This window comes from Oryctolagus cuniculus, chromosome 1 (assembly GCF_051225735.1).
Source record: "Oryctolagus cuniculus isolate XC-2025 breed Fujian yellow rabbit chromosome 1, ASM5122573v1, whole genome shotgun sequence".
NCBI lineage: Eukaryota > Metazoa > Chordata > Mammalia > Lagomorpha > Leporidae > Oryctolagus > Oryctolagus cuniculus.
Genome location: NC_142867.1, coordinates 58,710,881 through 58,731,107, shown reverse-complemented (window position 1 = coordinate 58,731,107; position 20,227 = coordinate 58,710,881). Strand labels below are relative to the sequence as shown.

The following is a 20,227-nucleotide window of genomic DNA, read 5'->3' as shown; positions in this document are numbered from 1 at the left end:
TGTCCCATGCCTCTCCTCTGGCTGATGGATTACTTCTGTGCTTCTGTCTCTGCGCTGTTCATCTTAATGTGCTGTTCTTCCTGTGTCTTGCTGTCTCTCTGCATCCAGATTTGCCCTTTTTATAAAAAAAAAAAAATTGGTCATAATAGATTAGGCCCACCCTAATGACCTCATTTTAACTTGATTATTCAGTAAAGATTTGCATCCAAATAAGGTCATATTCTGGGGCACTAGAGATTAGGATTCCAACTTGTTTTGGGAGGAAGACATAGTTCAACCCATCATGCTTGTTTCTCTGGGCCAACCCTGGGATGTACCCTAGGAGTATCACTTCGTCACATTCCCCAGAACAGTTTACCAGGAGCATTGATTTCTCCAGGTGGCACTTTCTGTGTCTCCAGAGACTGTGACTCATCCTCTGATGTGGAGATGTTTAAACCTGGGTGTAAGAATAATAAAATTGTTCAGCTTGAGATTTTATCACAAATTGACTTGTGAAGATACTGGTAGAATTTGGAGGCATTTCCGCCGACTGGAATGTATGGCTTATTTAACTAGAACCCAGCTTTACCATCTGTAGCCACAAAATACCTAACAAGAATGAAGAGCTTGACAAGACGATAACTGGCCTTTTGGGACTGGGAAGAAGGGTCATAAGAGTGGAGACTTGGAAGGAAACTGGGTGGTTTCAGTGTTCAGACTTTGGGGACTGGTGAAGATATTTCATGTCCTGTGTGTCTATTACGTGTTGCATGTTTGCTTGTGGCCAAGTTCATTTTACCTGATTTAATCCTCACTGCATTCTTAGTAGGTATTCATTAGTCTTCCATTGTAAAGTCAATAAAAATGAGTTTTAGATGGGTCATTCTTAAGATCACCTACCTAATAGGGATAGGCAAAAATTCAGCATGCAATCAATCTTCATTCTTTATGTATTCAGTACATGCCTATATACTGATATTTATTTTTTAACTCCAGAATCAACACTGATGGTGCTTTTGTGGTAGTTCACATATGTTACAGAGTGATAAATCTAAGTTGCCAGACAAGCATGTTCCCAGCAGAGATGGAACAATAACATTCTGCCCTCTCATTCCACCCTATATAAACAAGAGCCCTTTTTATGGTCTATTTAGTACCACGTGTTTTGCATTTTTGTGCATTTTGTTGGTGAGTTATCTGTTTAAAATGACCCCCAAGCAAAGCAGTAAAGTACCATCCCGTGTTCTTGAGTACAGGAAGCCTGGGTTTACCTTACAGAGAAAATGCATTTATTATAGTAGCGTCATTATGGTTAGCAACAACAGGCTATATATTTCAAACTAGCTAATAGGGAGGATTTTGAATATTCCCAACACAAAGAATTGATATTTGTTTGAGATGTAGATATATCAGTCATCCCACTCTGAGCACAACACATTATATACATGCATTTCAACGTACCCCATAAATATGTATAATTATTGTCAATTAAAAATAAAAATATATTTTAAATGATTTTTAAATAAAGTAAAATATATATGTTAGATAAGCTTCATTCAGACATGAGTTACATTGTTATTTGCTATGATTTTATGTTATTGAATCAATTCTACATATTAAATAAGGTGTCTTTAAACAGAATCACATATAAAATTAGATTATGTTTTGACCCATTGATGAAACTGTCCCAGAGGTTTGGGAGAACCTAGGAGCAGTGGTTCAGTAGTCATTTATTCAGTGGTAACCTTGTAAGATAGAGTCAGTGCAAATAATGAGACTCAACTGTATCCATATTGGGTCCTAAGTGCCGTCCTTTATTACCTACCACGTTATGAGGGTTGGAATTGGGAACCGAAGAGTCAGTGCCTGTGTCTTCTTACCTGCTCCAGGAGTGAAGGAGACAGTAGCCTGAAAGCCTTTGGAGTTGCCGTTTTCATCTGATTGGAAGCTGATGAGCATGACCCCGGAGAAGCTCTGCACAGGGCTGGGCACAGCGTAGCCACACATCCGTGCTGGTCCAAGCCCAGCCCAGGTAAGATGTTGGCAAGGACCCAGTGGCATTGCATAGAGGAAGAAAAATGTGTCTTTTGAGTAATTGTTGAGAAATAAGCTTTTCTGATGGCTGTCACAATTCATTTTCAAAATAGAAAGCAGTTTGCTTCTTTTAAATATGTGTTCAACATTTCAGCTGTTTTGTTTCCCAAATGGAAAAGCCTGTAACAGAACTGATTCCAGCCACAGGGCTTATTTCAATGGAACTTTCCCCTTCAACTCCTAGTTCATTGTGAACTTTTCATTCAAATGGTTCTTGATATTTATTTATTCTCTCTCTCTCTCTCTCTCTGTGTATCTCTCTCTGTCTCTGTCTCTCTCAGCCTAAACCATGAGGGGGGCTTCAAACAATTCATAGAAAATGCACATTATCTTTTAATCAGTTATTCCACAAGCTTTTTGAAGCCCTCATTGAAGGAGTGGTGGCAAGACCACAGTGAGGGATGGAGCTGGTACACAGCTAGGTAGAAAAATTGAGCCATCTCCTTTTTATTCTCATCTCAAGATTGGGTTCAGGAAACCAGTGCAAGTGGAGGCTCCGAAAGAATACAAACCTATTTCCTTCTTCCCTTCTACATCTTTGTGTACTGTCACATAGTCAGAAGTGCAGTCTCCATTTTCTTCTATTTCAAAACTCTGAAATGAAAGCTGAGAAGACGCCAAGTTAACATTCAGAGCAAACAGTACGAATGTGTGACCTGGCTTTGAGTGGAGAGATCTGGCCTGGTAAACCTGCTCTGGAGTAACACCCTGACAGTGGCATATTCATTCAAGGGTTAACCTACTTAGGAAGAGACGCTATGTCACAGGCTCTCAAAGCTTCTAAAACATCTAAACTACCAAATAGGGGCTGAATGTATAAATATCTGAGTTCTCTTGCAGCCCTAACAGACCAGAGGAGTCACCCCCATGGAAACTTTTCTAATTAAAAGCAGCTAGGCTTTGGGTTATGCTAGCCTGGATATACTGCTAGTTGCATGGGCACACAACTGCTTCTCTGGACATCTTAGTGTTGTACACCTGGTTCCTGATATTTCATCTTGAACCCCAGTTCTCTTGAATCAAAACTGAAAGTGGTTTTGCCATTTGTACCTGGCAGGATATATCTGGCTCCTCCTTCCTGCTCTGTCCTGCTGCCAATAAATTTCCATGCCTCACCGATAAATTTTGATATGGCACAGATAAGAGCAAGTCCAAGTGCTGATGTAGAACAGTGTCATCTGAGCTGCTGAGAACACTTGCAAAAGTGTGCTCAGAGTCCAAGCAGTGAACTTCGAGAATTCATAGATGTGCATGAAAACGGAAATCCTGGAATGGTTTAGAGGAAGCTGCTTTGGGATACTTAGCTTAAATGTAAATCTCAGCTACATTCTCTAGTCGATTATTAGATATATGAGGAATAAAGCCTTAGAAAATAAAGGTAATAATTTTACATCAAACTGGGTTCAAAAAAGAATAAATCATGAAAAACCCATTTTCATAAGTTCTATCATCATGATGTTCAGTGACAGCATAATATCCTATATATCCTTGAGAGTTCCACTTTTTCCCCATCTTAAGAATGGGCTATAAATGTATTTATTTTTTCCTTCTGTTATATTATTTTCTGTATAGGGTACTTGTTTTGTGTCAGGCAAAGGGATGAGAAGTATATACAGGACGAGCAGTGTGAAGGAGAAGCAAACAAAGAGTGATATCCAAGCACACTGCAGCACTGGTCAAGTGAATTTGAAGTGAGGGGTGGTAGGAGACAGGACCAATGAAGTTGGAATTGGGACAAGATGGAGCCAGGACTCTCAGCAAGGGACAGACAACTGCGTGGATAGGATAACATGGGAGGCAAATGATCGTTAATGGTGCATGTAGCATTGGAAAGAGGAGGCAGGTGTCGGAGACAGCATTTGTTCAATTATCTATTAAGCCATTACTGAGCTACTTTCTGGAAATGGCTCCTTTTCTCCCCAAGTCAAATGGTATGCATATTGTTATGACTTTTAACACCAGCTTCCAAATTACTCTCTTGGGTAGATCCTGCAAGATGATGCTGTGCCATTTTCAGATTTCAACTAAATGTCTTTTTTTTTTTTCCTCCCCCTGGAAATATATTCTTACCTAAATTCTTATCCTCCAGCACTAATATTTGTTCTGTTGACATTTTTGCTTTGTCTCTAGGTTTTAGAAATCTTTAAAAGGAGATCTATACTTAACCTTCACTGTGTTGACTTCTCCCACTTATTCATAAAATCTGTGTAATACTGTTTCTGCGTCTAAATTCCAATCTAAGGTGGTATTTCAGATAGCAACAATCCCAACTACTTTGAGTTGTCCAATCCAAATTTTCTGCTTTTTTGGGAAGGCTGGAGTTGGGGACTGGACAGTTTATCCTTGGTGCTCATTCTCTTTAACTTTGTGTGACAAATCCAAACTATCAGCCATATGTTTTTATTTTGTTGTATATTTTAAATTAAAGGCGCCATTCTTTGGGCTGTTGTAAGAGCACACCAGTTTGCTTCTCCTTCTACACCCCAGATCTCTTTCTACTTCAAATGTAGGAGAGCTTTGAGGTTTTGTCTGCCCTGAATCCTCCCTCTCCCACCCCTGCTTTATTTTCTGTGCTCCTTTCTTTTCTTCCTAAACCCTCTTTCAATGATTAATTTAGGAGAAAGACTTGTAAATAAATGCCTAGTTCCAATCTCAGTTTGACTGCAGTCTTACCTTCATCTACCCAGTTGACGATACTCAAGTATTCTATGTTTGGTCCACTGATGTTTAATGGACAAATAAATGGCCACTAGCACTTCTTACCAAATGTGGAATAAACCCCATGTGCTGACTTCAAAGGCCTCCAAACTTTGACTTCAGCCTCACTTTCCACTACCCCCTCCCTCACATACGCCTTATGGCTCTCGTAATCTAGCAATTCCATGTACCTGCTCTACAATGCTTCCTCTTTACTTACTGGCTCTTTACTGCATGGCATGCTTAATGATTTTGGCCTGGTTGTCATTGACTTTTGCTAGCCATTGCTTACATCATGGTATATTGTTAGTAGTTTAAAAAGGAAGAAATGCTTGTTTATAGAAAGGACCAGAGCCTGGTCAAAGTCATCAGGTACAAAGATTAAGGCAACGCTGTTTTTTTTTTTTTTTTTTTTTTTTTTTTTTTTTTTTACAAAAAGTATAGAGTGCAAGTGCCATCTAGTGGTAATAATGGATAATTTCAAGGGAAATAATGATTGAGCACTTTTGTGTGTCAGGTACTGTGTACTAAAAATATAGCAGTGAATAAACTTGATAAAAAAAACTCTGCCTGTATGGTGCTTATGTTAGATGTTTTGTGGATATTCCATAACTAAGTAAGAATAACCAATCAATACCTTAATTAGGTGATGTTTGGGGGCTTGGAAAATCCAATTACAGTTAGCCATGTCACTGTAGTTCTCAGGATAGCGAAGACTCTGTATGACGCCTTCTTCAAAAAGGACTGTTAAAGAATGGCAACCTGAATCTGAAACATAAGAGTAAAGTCCAGACATCTGGCACCACCCCAGTGAAGAATTCTCACTTTTCTCCCCTCTCTCCTGCAAATAATTCATGAACTGAGTGTTTAGACACAACCAAGAAAAAGGCAGAAATTTGAACACTTGTTTTCCAGAACTCTTTAGGCCCTCTTAACCCTTTTGGGTGAGAGATAAATAAGAGTATCAGGACTGTGGAAGGAGAGAGAGCACCTGCTCCTAGCTGGAATTGTGGCTCCTATCCACTGTGGAGCCTGCCAGACTTGGGAGAAGGCTCCCTTGCTCCTCATCTGATTCCTGCAGGGCCTACACCTCTATCTAAGGCCTGGAAACTGTGTGATAAAAGTCAATGATATTACCAGGAAGGTAGTTTGGTTTAAGTGCTTTGTAGGTGAGATTAAACCCAGCAGCATAATCTGTGACATCAGACATGAACTCCAGCCTCATGGTATTAGAACCCACAAGAATGGCTGAGGTGAGGCTTTCTCCACAGAGCTTTCCTGCAACAGAGAAAGTCTTCATTCAGAATCTTGAAAGTAGCATCCAATAGCTGTAGTTTCTCAACCTTGGCCCTATGGACAGTTTGGACTGGAACATTCTTTGTGTTCATGCTGTCCTATGCCTTTTGTTCCGTGTCTGCTAGCATCCCTGACTCTACCAGTAACAATGCTTCTACTACTGACAGCTAACCTGGGTTCCAGCTGCAGTCCCTCCAGTCTTGAGGACCCAGGGTGCTTCTAAGACGCTGCCAAATGTCCCTTGGGGAGCAAAATGGCCTCCAGTGGAGACTCAGAGAAACACTACTCCCTTTCTGCTTCGTATTTAAGTAGTCCTTGTTGCCTCCTCATGAGTATCTACTGGCACTTCTCTTTTTAGCTTGATGAAGCAGGTAAAAGTCATTTCCATTTCTAGGAGCAGCATCCGGGATGTTGGGGCAGGGAGTGGTAAGGGGGTAGTGGCTCTGAAATGCATGCAGATTTTATTTCGTATGAGCTTGTGTGGCCAGTGGGTTTGGAAACCTGGTTCATTCATGGGAAGCTGATGCAGCTACTGAAGTGTTTTGTGGTCTTGCAGCCACCCACAGGCTCAGATTCAGTTCCTTCCCCCTTGCAATTCTGGGTCTCAAAGTTGGAGATGGCAAGTGTGCTGTTTACAGATGACTCAGTGCCAGACATAAGATAGCCAGGTCTCATTAAGCCCACATAGCACTGATTTCCACTGGAGGATGTGAAAACCCACTCACCAAAGAGTCTGCCTTCTAAAGAATACATTGACAGGTAATTGTGCTGACAGGACTCCACATCCAAGCGGGAAAAATTGAGCAGCACATGCATTTCCTGTGCTACCAGCAGGGTCCAGACACACAGTCTGCAGGAAGATACATTGGGAGGATGTTATTTCTAGGTAGAAAGTGATTCGACATCCCAGTAAATAAGTACAGCCAGACTGGAGGTGGGCGTGAGGGTGCTAGAGGGGCTACTCACTGCTTGCTTTCATAATACAGGTGGAGGCTTTCTGGGAAGTGCAGTTCCCCCTCAGACCCGCTGACTACGCCATCCTGCTCACTGCATGAGGCTGGAGGGAAAGCCAGGAGAATTAGGGATAACAGTGATGGCTCCCAACCATGGCCGCTCCTTCTAGAAACTGTGCAGACTCGTCCACCTTCTAGTTCTTTCTAAGTTCTGATCTTCTGCTCTCCATATTTTCCTGTCTTGGCTTCTATAATGCCTTATTCTTTTTTGTTCCTTTTAAAGCCTGCTTAAGCTTGAAATTCTATGACATTTTTTTCTTCTTAACTCTTTCTCTGACCCTGTGATTTCATTCTGTAAATACTGGCATTTCCTGCATTCTATGCTTAGTCCTCATCTTCCCTCTAACATGAGCCCTCAGATTAATCTCATTCATAACCCTCAGTTTCTCTACTGTTCTGATCTTCAGAAAGGTTTTACAATGGTTTCCTAGATATCTCCCCTGAAACTCAACATGTTTAAATTTGATTTCTCTGGGTCAGCAAAACTGTATCCATTTCTGATTTTGCTACTTCTAAGTTCTTTTATATTAGTGTCTCATGCTCAGAAGTTTTGTACTATCTTTGATTCCCCCACCTCCCTTACCATTCGTCTAACTGGCTACAAAGTCCTTAATTTCTCTTCTTTCTAGCTCTTCTTTTTTATTCTGGCCAGTGTGTTGGTTCAGGCCTTCATTTCTTATTTCTTGAATTAGTGTATATTATTTACACATATATACTTATATGTTTAATATATATTAGTGTATAATGTTATGTCATTATAGCTCTAATCTAATTAATCAGCTTCCTATTCCTCAATGTCTAAACTTTTTTGAGTGACTCTTGAAGTTCTCATAATTTTATCTCAAGTTATCTTTTGCTTCTTTTCCCACAATAAACTGCATCATACATCCTATGCTTCAACTGGTTTGGCCAATTTGCTGGTCTCTGGTACACCCTGCATTTGTCTATCTCCTTCCTCTAATATCCATTCTCTAATGAGGATGATTGTTTGAACAGAAATATTTTTCTTTAGCCACAAACCATTTCCATCTGACAAAATCTCACTCATCCTTCAAAGTTCAGCTTAAAAGCTGTTTACGCTCCACAATTGCCTTTGTTGACTGATTGATATGTTTATTTTTAGGTAGAAGCAGCTGCTCCCTCCTTGGAGCTCTCAGAGTACTATTTTTCTATATTGTTCTTTTTGGATGGTTCTGTAGGTTCAAAGAATAACTGAAGATTTGAACTAAAGATGTCCAAGAAGCCATCTAGTACGAACTTTTTTCTTTATGGATGAGGAAACTGAGGTTCAGAGATAAGATGCCACAGGGTAAATGTATTGTAGTGTTGCAGTCTAACACTGAGGGTGAGACCTTTGGATAAGGGACACTTCAGGGACACTTTCAGGATAAGGTGTAAAGCTTATCAACCATATCTGTACCTCCTTCCCGCTTCCTTCAAGTCCCTAATTTAAAGCTAGGGTTTAACAGATGTTTGCTGACTTGAGATGGGTCTGTGGATTGACAAGAAGTGAAATAAAAGGGGTTCCATGGCTCCTTCTGGGAGCTGAGCTGCCTAGATGGCCAGGGAATGGCTGTGGGTGCTTCAAGTGACAATTTTTGCACATAGTAAGCATGGAGAACACTTGCAGAGGAGAAAGACTTTTGATTATAAAGGGACCTGATATTCAGAAATGCTGCATGTTAATTCATGCTCCTGATGGGACAGGTTGCAAAGAATACCCACCTCTGGAGCTCTTTCTCCGATTCCCTGGGAAAGGAAAAAAGATGTGATTGAAAATCTGTGGTCCTCTGAGCAATATTTCAAGAATTTACCAACTTTTTGGTCAAAACTATAGAGATTTTAACTTAATGTGCAACAAATGAAAAATCTAAACTGTGCAAAAAAGAGAACAGATAAAGTGACAAAGTAAGAATAGGGCCCTGGTGTTTTAAGGAGATGATATTCTCTTTATTGAGTGACCTAATTAATAAACAGACAATGATTAACTTCGAAATTACACAGAGCAGGAAAAGGTCAGCTTATATGGAATAGAGTGTAGAGATGGAAATAAATTGCCCACGACCACAAGACAGTTTGGGGGATAGCTACTACTTGAACTGAGGGCTCAGATACCTGCCATGATACCATATCTTTGAAAACACAATCACGTTTTTATTGAATTAACTTGAATTAACTTTTTATTTGGGGAAGGATAGAAACCTTGTTGAATCTGAAAGCCACCAGTTATGAAAATTGAACAGGGTTTGGAGGTGGAAATGAAGTTGCAATTACTGGCTGGGCAGCCTAGTAGGAGGATGTATTTAGATCATGGCCCTCTCAGATTTCCTGTGCTCAGATCTATGCAAGGGCATTTCAACCATGGCACAATTAATATTGTGGGTGGACTCGTTCTTTGTTGTGCTGGATTGCCCTGTGCATTGTAAGATGTTCCGAAGCATCAGCGGCCCCTCCCCATTAGATGCCAGTGGACCCTCACCCCTGGATGTGAGAACCAAAAATCTCCTGACACTCTTCCCTGAGTGGCAGAACTGCATGGTTGATAATGACCTATCTATGCTATAGCTTGATTATTCTTGCCAAAATAGAGTATTAAGAGGTAAAAACATCATCAAGGGTATCTTCAGTTAAAGACAGATTTGACAAAATAAGATGGATAGATTAATTCTTTCTATTGCATAGTCACTGCATGCTGTAGCACATACCACATTTCCCTCTTGTTTTCACAGTCCCTGTGTGCTACGCTGAGGACAGAACTGTAGAGCTTGTGTGCTCTCTGCCTGACTTGCCTAGACGGCCAGTGCTCTCTCTGGCCCTAGCAGAATGGCAGCTTCTTTGCTTTGTGCAGTGTTCATTACCAGTTTGGATATGTTCGTGGATCCAGGGAAGCACTTTACTAAGATCTGTGAAGATCCCAGGGGATCCTTGCTCATTTTCCTGCTCATTGTTTCTCCAGCCTCCATTGTTTCTCCAGCCTCGACCACAACCAAAACCCCAGGAAGTCACACCAGCCAGAATCCAGGCACCTTTCTTATTCTGGCACATGAGCGAACCTCCTGAATCTCCCTGCAGGGGAGGAAATCTCTGTTACCACCCTTGTCGGTGTCTGTGCCCCACAGTGCACACTCCTTCCCCACAAGGATGCTGGTGAGGATGCCATTGTCTCACTCGTAGCAATTTAGACTCAGGTCACTGGGAGGACAGCCAAGCACAGTTTACACATGGTCCTCAAACATCAATGGAGCCCATCAGTTCCACCCCATTCTTTCCCATCTTAGCCTCTGATCCAGGCTGTAGACTTTCTTCCTTCTGCTGTCTGTCTCATGCTATAGCCATAGACTCAGAGAAATTGTGCCTGGCAGTAAAATTGACCCCAGGTCTTTGTCAGCAGGAAAAATGGAGGGAAAATAAAGTTCCCAACACCTGCAACATGGAAACCTCTAAATAGGAAATAACCATCTACCTGTCAGGAATGGGAGAACCCTGAGCTCATTCTTGGCATTATCTTTATTTGTTCTGTTGGAAAAGGCAGAGCCCCACTTTGTATTTGTACTCATTGCTAAACATAGATGATTTCAAACTGTCCTTTCATTTTGACTTGACCTCCCGTTATTCTTGACCCTTCTTTCTAGATTCTAGTCATATCTGGAAACCACCTTCTTTGAACCCCACAGGTGATGACAAAGTCAAGGGACGCTCTACCTGGGGCCTGTCAGCTCAGCTGTCCCCACCTACCTGGCATGCATCTCTCCCCCCATCAGGGAAGCCTGTGCAGAGAAAGGTCTTTCCACTGATGGGCCTCTTTAAGGTTAGCAAAGCTGCCACACACTCCTCCTGGCTCAGAATAGGCAGGTTCACTTCCTGCAAGACTTGCGAGAAGACACCATCTGGAACACAGACAGGAGCCTAGCAAGGTGGACCTTTCTGAGTCAAAGCTATGCCATTCAAGGAACTGTATTTCTTTATAATATTTACTTGCTTATTTGAGAGACAGAGAAAGAGGGCTCTCATCCATTAGTTCACTCTCCAAATGCCCAGGGCCCAGGGCTGGGCCAGGCTGAAACTGGGAGCTGGAAACTCAATCCAGGTCTCCAAGGCGAGTAGTAAGGACTTGAGCCATCACTTGCTGCCTCCCAGGGTCTACATTAGCAAGGTGTTAAAGTCAGGAGCCAGAACCAGGCATTGAACCCTGGCACTTCCATGTGGGAAGTAAGCATCCTAACCAGCATCTTAACTGCTAGCCTAAACACCTGCCCCAAGACTGAATTTCTAAGTGGAACATGGCATTCTCCATCTTTAGAAATGCTTTGCACAATTTTTTAAAAATAGATTAAAAATTTTCTTTTCTGATTACCCACCAGAAAGTTCTTACCTTCAGTCAAGCGGCCCCAGCCTGCAGTTGTACAAATAAATCCAGCTGCAAATTGCTCCCCTGGCTTTGGAAGACACAGGGGCCCCACAAACCGGCCTGAAGAAAAGATCAAGGCAGGACGTGTCTCCTTTTGGAGAAGAGGATACCATAAGCCACTCACCAGTTGGAATTCCACTAAGACCTTGTGAGAATTGTCATATCTCTTCATGGCGTCTCCAGTGGTCACTTATCAAACAAGGAAAGACCCTTTTCCAACTCTGCGTAATACCCAAACCAGAACTACAAGTGAAGAAAGCTTCAGGTAGTAGGCCTTCCAACTAAATCCATCTCTCAAAGCACATGACCCAGCAGTTGAACCTATGTGATACACATAACACTGCAAGAAGAATGTCATGAGATGGAGAATATGGGGCAGACAATTCAGGGTGAGCCTCAATTGTTTACCAAACTGGAAGGTTCCAGCCATCTTCAAAAGAGCAATATCGTAGTCCATTGGTTTCTTGGCGGAGAAATGTGGGTGTATAATGACAGTCTTGATGGCGAACGTTTGCTCTTCTGGCTCTGTCTGGCTCAAGTCATGTTCTCCAGCAGTAACATTCAAGTTTGACACACTGTTTCTGTGAAGAAAAAGCAGTAAAATGAATGGGTTTCATTAAACCCTTGAGCACCATAGTCATGAGCGACAAATTGCCCTCTACAAATGCTGTTTGAATAATGCGGGATGTAAAGCTGCTGAGCAGAGAAAGTGAGGAAGATTCCAAAACTATTAGAAAAGATGCAGAGATTCCAAGTTCCCGTGGAGGACTAGTATGGAGGGGCCTTATACGGAGCCAATGATATGACAAATTTAACACTTGGCAGCATTATTTATAAATATGTAGAGATGCACGTTCATTGTGATTCAGGAATATAAAGCTATAGGGAACTTTATTCAGCTACCCTAGGAACTTTACTTGGCCTCAATACCAGATATCTTATATGTAGTGTAGACTATGAAGGATAGTACCATAACTATGATGTCCCAGAGAGCACATGCACTCAGGGCATTAGGATGATTACAACAGTGGAAAGTTAGGGTCTTTTCCTTTCCATCTTTATGTTTGTCATTTAGAGATCTGACATGACATGAGAAAGACCTCATCTTCCTGGGCCAACGTTATCTGAATGGATCTTGGTAGAATATATTGAGAGAGACTAAGAACTTTCAGTTTATCATTGTTTGGGACCTTTCCTTCCCAGAAGTAATGATTTTATACAGAACTGGAAAGAGCATCATTTTCTCCTGGTATACTTTCATGACTTTTGGCTCTATTAGGTACCTCGCCCAGTACATACTGTCTCTCTAGTCTATCATCTGCCACACTGTGGTGAAATTATCATTTGATTATTTTTAGACTGTCAACTCTCTGGGGATAGGAATTGTGTCTTAGTCATTTTTATATCTTTGCTGTCCACTAGTGCCTAGCACTAAGTAAGCATCTGGGGAATGTTTACAGACTTGAAATCAAAGAGGATAAACATAGGGACATAATCTTGATTACAGCCTAGTGTATATCAAGAGCACTGACAATAATGGAATGTTTGGATCACCCAAAAGTAGATAAAGAATAGAAGTTGTTAGGTTGAAGTCAGAGAGGAAGGACCAATAGAAAGGAAGCCATGGGAACCTAATTTATACTTTACTGGCTTCCCTTTATTTTCTTTTACTTATTTATTTAAAAAAAATTTATTTGACAGGTAGAGTTACAGACAGTGAGAGAGAGAAAGACAGAGAAAGGTTTTCCTTCCATTGATTCACTCCCCAAATGGCTGTTACAGCTGGTGCTGTGCTGATCCAAAGCCAGGAGCCAGGTACCTCCTCCTGGTCTCCCATGCGGGTGCAGGGCCCAAGCACTTGGGCCATCCTCCACTGCCCTCTCGGACACAGCAGAGAGCTGGACTGGAAGAGGAGCAGCCGGGACTAGAACCCAGTGCCCCAACTGGGACTAGAACCTGGGGTGCTGGTGCCGCAGGTGGAGGAATACACAAGTGAACCACAGCGCCAGCCCCTTATCTATTTCTTAAGATATATGATTTGCTGGCGCTGTGGCTCACTAGGCTAATCCTTCACCTTGCGGCACTGGTACACCGGGTTCTAGTCCCGGTCAGGGCGCCGGATTCTGTCCCGGTTGCCCCTCTTCCAGGCCAGCTCTCTGCTATGGGCCGGGAGTGCAGTGGAGGATGGCCCAAGTGCTTGGGCCCTGCACCCACATGGGAGACCAGGAGAAGCACCTGCCTCCTGGCTTTGGATCAGCGCAATGCGCCGGCCACAGTGCGCCGGCCGCAGCAGCCATTGGAGGGTGAACCAACGGCAAAAGGAAGACCTTTCTCTCTGTCTCTCTCTCTCACTGTCCACTCTGCCTGTCAAAAAAAAAAAAAAGATATATGAATAACTGGATTTTTTTTAACTTTTATTTAATGAATATAAATTTCCAAAGTACGGCTTATGGATTACAATGGCTTCCCCCCCATAACGTCCCTCCCACCCGCAACCCTCCCCTCTCCCACTCCCTCTCCCCTTCCATTCACATCAGGATTCATTTTCGATTCTCTTTATATACAGAAGATCAGTTTAGCATACATTAAGTAAAGATTTCAACAGTTTGCTCCCACACAGAAACATAAAGTGAAAAATAATAGATGATTTTTTAAATGACGATGAAATCAGATCAGACCTATTGTCATTTTTAATCCCAGTGAGAGTCAAGTTGGGAATTGATAATTTTTTTTTTTTACAGAAGATCAGTTTAGTATACATTAAGTAAAGCTTTCAACAGTTTGCACCCCCATAGAAACACAAAGTGAGATATACTGTTTGAGTACTCGTTATAGCATTAAGTCTCAATGTACAGCACATTAAGGACAGAGATCCTACATGAGGAGTAAGTGCACAGTGACTCCTGTTGTTCACTTTACAAATTGACACTCTTGTTTATGGCCTCAGTAATCTCCCCATGCTCCAGTCATGAGTTTCCAAGGCTATGGAAGCCCCTTGAGTTCTCTGACTCTTATCTTGTTTAGACAAGGTCATAGTCAAAGTGGAGGTTCTCTCCTCCCTTCAGAGAAAGGTACCTCCTTCTTTGATGACCTGTTCTTTCCACTGGGATCTCACTCACAGAGATCTTTCATTTAGGTGTTTGTTTGTTTGTTTGTTTGTTTTCCAGAGTGTCTTGGCTTTCCATGCCTGAAATACTCTCATGGGCTTTTCAGCCAGATCGGAATGCCTTTAGGGATGATTCTGAGGCCAGAGTGCTGTTTAGGACATCTGCCATTCTATGAGTCTGCTGAGTATCTCGCTTCCCATGTTGGATCACTCTCCCCTTTATTTATTCTATCGGTTAGTATTAGCAGGTACTAGACTTGTTTATGTGCTCCCTTTGACTCTTAGTCCTTTCATTATGATCAATTTTGAACTGAAATTGATCACTTGGACTAGTGAGATGGCATTGGTACATGCCACCTTGATGGGATTGAATTAGAGTCCCCTGGTATGTTTCTAACTCTACCATTTGGGGCAAGTCAGCCTGAGCATGTCCCAAATTGTACATCTCTTCCCTCTCTTATTCCCACTTTTATGTTTAACAGGGATCACCCACATGGGAGACCAGGAGAAGCACCTGGCTCCTGGCTTTGGATCAGCGCAATGCGCCGGCCGCAGCGGCCATTGGAGGGTGAACCAACGGCAAAAGGAAGACCTTTCTCTCTGTCTCTCTATCTCACTGTCCACTCTGCCTGTCAAAAAAAAAAAAAAAAAAGATATATGATTAACTGGATAATTTTTTTTTACCAAATTAAGAAAAAAGAAACCAGGAGAAAACTCACAAATCCATCTTTGTAATTCTTTTTCCTCCTCACCTGAATTTTTTTTTTAACTTCCAGTCATCTTAAATGTTTTATTTCTGCATCGAAGGCATGTTTTCTGCCATGTTGAGTACCTTCTCACAGTGTCACTGAATTCCATTTGTATTGCATGAACAGGGTACCACCAGCTCTAGCAATACTCCTTACAGGTCTTGTCTTCATAGCGTTATTACTGCTGGTTCCAAGGGAAAACAGAGGGTGCTCAGATCTTTATCCCGGGGCTAGGCCTTCCCTACCTCTTTGTGACACAGTGAGCTGCCGTGATCACCCACTGAGGGGAGATGATGGTTCCTCCACAGATATGCTTCTGCCTTCGTTTCAGAGACACCTGAATCACAAAGACGTTAAGTGGGAGCAAGTTAATACCGTGGGAGTCCCCAAAACCTGATGCCTGGGCATGCTGGAAAAACAGATATCTTATTCATAGATATCAGGAATCATGGACTATGCAGGGGTAAAACCCATGTAGTGCAACACATATGGAAGAGAAGGGCTAGAACCAGATCATTCCCAACCCTGGTCTGCATGAGAGGTAGTTAATTGGAGATAATTTGATGTAAGTGTTGGTATGCATTTTTATTTAATTATTTTATAACACTGTTGATCTGCATTCTAACAATATGAAAAATATCTGTGAATAAAGATAGAGGAGTATAAGATACAGTATAATCCATTGGAAGAAGTTTGAAAGAAGGCAAGGTGAGGGGTAGGGAGTCTTTCAACATATGCTCCACTTCCTTCAAGCTACTTAGGGAAGTGTCTTGTACCTTCCAACCTCATATTCTTAATTATTTGACCCCTGCAACTTTAGGCCTGTTTATTCTGCCTTTCTACCATACTCTCCATATTTGGTTTATGCTGTTCATGATATTTAATTGTAGAATGATTTATAGTGTAAAAGTAAATACTTTTAATGAATAAATTCACATTTTTAGAATTAAAAAAATCAGTTCACTTGAATTACTTAACTAGCAATCAGAAAAAAGTAGTACAGAGAAAAAGCTAAGAATAGAACAAAGAGCAAGTAAGTGAAAGTCGAAGAGTCACCTTTACTGTGATTGGAATATTGACTTCTGAATTGACCAGACAACCAACCTTTCAAGTAACCAACTGATCAACCAACTATCCAGTCAAGTAATCAGTTGGTCAAATGACAGTGACTCAGCTACTTGGTCAATTCATGAATACAAACTCAGTCTTCCAACTATTACCAAATATTCATTTTCCTAGAAGTTAATGTGACTGACTCAAGAGAAGTAAAAATTAAGAGGGATTGCACTATTGGCAAAATTAAGAGGCAAGAATACAACACGCTTTGAGGGTAAAGAAAATTGGGAGAATTTCATATGTTAAAAGCAAACACTATAGGCTAGGGACAGAGACACAAAGGCATGTTGATGGCATGGGAGGACCAGGAGATTAAGTTGAGGCAGAATTCTTAAGACATTAGTGCCTAAGGAAGCAGTGTGTTCCTAACTGTACCCTGAAGGATCCTATACCCTAAACCCAAAAGCGATCTGTGAATTCAAATTGTTTAGTAATCTTATTATTTTTTTTAAGGTTGGTTTATCTGTCTTTTGAAAAGCAGAGAAGGGGAGAGAGAGAGAGAGAGAGAGAGAGAGAGAGAAAGAGAGAGAGAGAGAGAGAGATCTTCTGTATGCTGGTTCACTCCCCAGACAGCCTCAACAGCCAAATCTAGGACGGGTCAAAGCCTAAGCCAGGAATTCCAGTCAGTATCCCACACAAGTGGCAGGGCTACAAGTACTTGGGCTATCTTCTTCTGCCTTTTGAAGTGTGTTAACAGGAAGCTGAATTGGAAGGAGAGCGGCCAATTAGGTGTAGTTGTCACAAGAGTTGATAATCCCCTGTGCTACAATGCCAGTCCTCTGTAGTCTTCTTCAGCTATAGCAATATATCTCTTTAATAAACTTATTGAATAAAAAATTATATTTAAAATTGTAAATTCACAGTTTTTTTTAGGTTCCTGAAGTGCCATGCATGTGTTAGGGGCTCAGAGTTTGGGATGGCATTTCCAGTTTGTGAAGTAAGCCAGTAGTCATGTAACTATTAGGAACACACATTTTCTGAACTCAGCTGATGCACATGGAACAGGGCTTGGATATTTGCACACGCTCCTGAGATCTCTTCTCTGGTGAAGAGGTTGGCAGAAGGGAGCACTGACCAGTAGCATGTGATTCTATAGATCTGATCCTGAGACATCTCACAACCACCCACCAGAGACTCACCTGCCAGGGATAGGAGCCCTTTTCCACATGGCTTCCCCCAACTATGCGACTGAAAATGTTAAAGTTACTCCAAGGTCGTGTCTTAATTAGACGCTGCCCACAGTTGGGAGCTGGGTAAAAAAATAAGATAAAAATTGTGTGATTAGATGGCTTCTAAGACAGAGGGATGCAGGAAACTCTTCTGAACAAGAAAAAAAAAACTGTAGGGCATAGAGCATGTTGAAGATCAGGAAATAGATTTAAGTTAATTGTCAGGATTTGCTATGATCTGTAGTGCAAGGAATTGCTCAGTTCTTGTTATGAGGAAGAAATATAGATAGATACTTTTCTGATGTGAAGACTAATGGCTTCAGGAGTAGATTTCCACTGAATTGTGGGGAATGCAGCTGTCTTTTGATTCTGAGCTCTGTGGCACCTGAGAAGCTCCTCACAGTACTTTAGTCACCCATGACATTGATCACTTGCCATTATGGCTGTTTCTATGTCTTTCAACCCAGCTAGACTGTGAACTTCTCAAAGATAGGAACTTAATCTTAGAAATATGTAAAATCACAATATATAGCACAGTTGCCTGATTTGTAGAAGTTATTTGTTGTTGATGCTATAGTCTGTGTTTTATTGCAATTTGCTGAATATCTTCTCTGTTCTATCTGTGAAAACAAGTCTTAACATAGTCTGTGGTGCCCAAAACACAGATAGCAATAAATCTCTTAGGATTTAATTATCTATGCAAGTGTATCAGTCAGATTGTTCAAGAAGAATGCAGTAGACAGAAAGCTGCATCTTGATTCATACACCAGTGTTAGGTTAGGGGTTACCAGATAATGGAAGAAAGAACTTCTTCATGGAAAATACTTTATCCCTGAAAAAGCTTGCATTTACTCACTTTCCCTCAATTTTCCTGACTCTCCACCTAAGAGAAAGGCTAGGATAAAGATATTGACTAAGATAGGTAGTTCAAGGATGGCAATTGGCCCCTCCTGCAAGTCATTCTTTTCCGCATGTTTTTTAGGAAGATCTAGAAAAGCCCTGCCCCATAATCGCACCATTTTTTGCCTAGCTGAATCCTCTAGTCCTTATTCCTCAACTAGGAGATGACCCTAAGAAGTCTTCCTTGATTTACTGAAACTGGGTTAAGTGTCTTTCTCCTGTGTTGTATAGCAGTGCTATGATAGTGAGTTGTTGGCCTCCATCATTGGATTATGACATACTTGAAAAAGAAACCTATGTTGTATACATGGCTGTGTTTATAAGGCTTAGCACAAATTCCTAGGAATACAGAAGGCAAATAGAAAAGTTAGGCTGATGAACTAATGGTTTCTTTTGAGAATATATCCTTAAGAGTAGAACTATTTAGAGTAGTATATTAAAATATGCAAGAATCTTTAAAATGACATATTATTTAATCCCTATTCTATACCTGTGAATCAAATACATTATCCTCCACTTTACAGCTGAAAAAACTAAGAGATGCACAGCTAATTACTGGCAGTGAATGAATGTAACACTAAGTTTTGTTTTTTGTTTTAATTCTGAGCCCAATGCAGGAATGACATTGGATTCAGTTTATTTTCTGTTTCACTTGAATAAGTCATAAATCCTTCAGACACAAAATTTACTATTTCCTGAACTCAATGAAGCAGACAGAAAACATGTTGATGCTTAGGTCTGGCACAAGTCTGACTGTGGAAAAGCCTGCCAAGAACTGTTTCCAGCTTATGATAATCAAGGGGGAAGAGACCATTTATAATATACTACAGTGACCATGCTTTCTATTTCCCAGCATGATAATTTTACAAAGGACTCCAAGTGCTTCCAAATCCAAGCTGATTTCCAGAATTAGATCCATGAAAGAAGATGGGATTTTTATGTAAATAATTTCAATTCACTTTGTGAAATAAAAAACTTAATTCCATTCCATTAATGTTTTACCCTACTTCAAATATTGAGTATAGGAGAGAAATCCCAAATAATTACTTGACAAACAACTAGATTTCCAAAGTATATTTTCCCCTCCAATTTTCCCAAAGGACTATGGAGTGGAATTCTGATGCCCATTTCCAGCAAAGGTGGTTCTTTCAGACAAAGAAATTAATGGAATTCATTTGGAACTTACCTTGGGGGAGAGAAGGAGTTACAAATTCACTTTGTTCCCAACATAACATTCCCAGTACTAAAATCAGCTTGTTCATACTTACAGGCATTTTAAGACTCAGTTATTAGACTAAAGAGAACAAAGATAGAAAGCCTTGGGAGACCAGTAACAAGCCAATTTAAAATAAGTTTATCCATTAACCAAGACTTGAGGTATTCAACCATGTCGTTATGATGTTTTTTTGTGGTCTCTTGCAAAGATCTTTTGCAAGATGTGGAGAGTTAACCACAGAAGCAGCATTGGTCAAGCAGTATTACATGTCCCATTGCACCTCCATGAGTTAGTTACTTCCCTTCGAATATAAATGGATACCCAAGACGGTAATGTTTAAGGTTTGCATTTGCAAATGTGCTTCTTTGTACAGATTACCACTTTTACAAAAGGATTGAATATCAAAGCTGCCCTTGTTTTTATGGGTAGACTTTCTTACATATTTACAAATAACCCATCGGAATAGTATAAAATATTTTTC

At 41.0% G+C, this 20,227-nt stretch overlaps 1 protein-coding gene across 1 annotated transcript; it reads right to left on the bottom strand.

Moving 5' to 3' along the window:
- Positions 1-335: 335 nt before the first annotated feature.
- On the bottom strand, positions 336-19,804 carry OVCH2 (ovochymase 2). The gene is made up of 15 exons (XM_002708599.3): positions 19,717-19,804; positions 17,601-17,710; positions 15,591-15,682; positions 11,899-12,071; positions 11,455-11,550; positions 10,818-10,969; positions 9,941-10,148; positions 8,808-8,831; positions 7,036-7,126; positions 6,795-6,919; positions 5,911-6,051; positions 5,411-5,541; positions 2,589-2,682; positions 1,863-1,994; positions 336-439 (listed from the first exon to the last, which is right to left on the bottom strand). The coding sequence occupies exons 1-15, from the start codon at positions 19,802-19,804 to the stop codon at positions 336-338; spliced, it is 1,761 nt and encodes a 586-aa protein (XP_002708645.2).
- Between the last annotated feature and the right edge of the window lie 423 nt (positions 19,805-20,227).

Coding starts and splice junctions, on each gene's coding strand:
- OVCH2 (XM_002708599.3), bottom strand. CDS start 19,804: ATGCCTGTAAGTATGAACAAGCTGATTTTAGTACTGGGAATGTTATGT. Junction 17,711..19,716: donor AACTCCTTCTCTCCCCCAAG/GTAAGTTCCAAA, acceptor TTTTTTACCCAG/CTCCCAACTGTGGGCAGCGT. Junction 2,683..5,410: donor CCAAACATCACCTAATTAAG/GTATTGATTGGT, acceptor GCGTCTTCTCAG/CTTTCATTTCAGAGTTTTGA.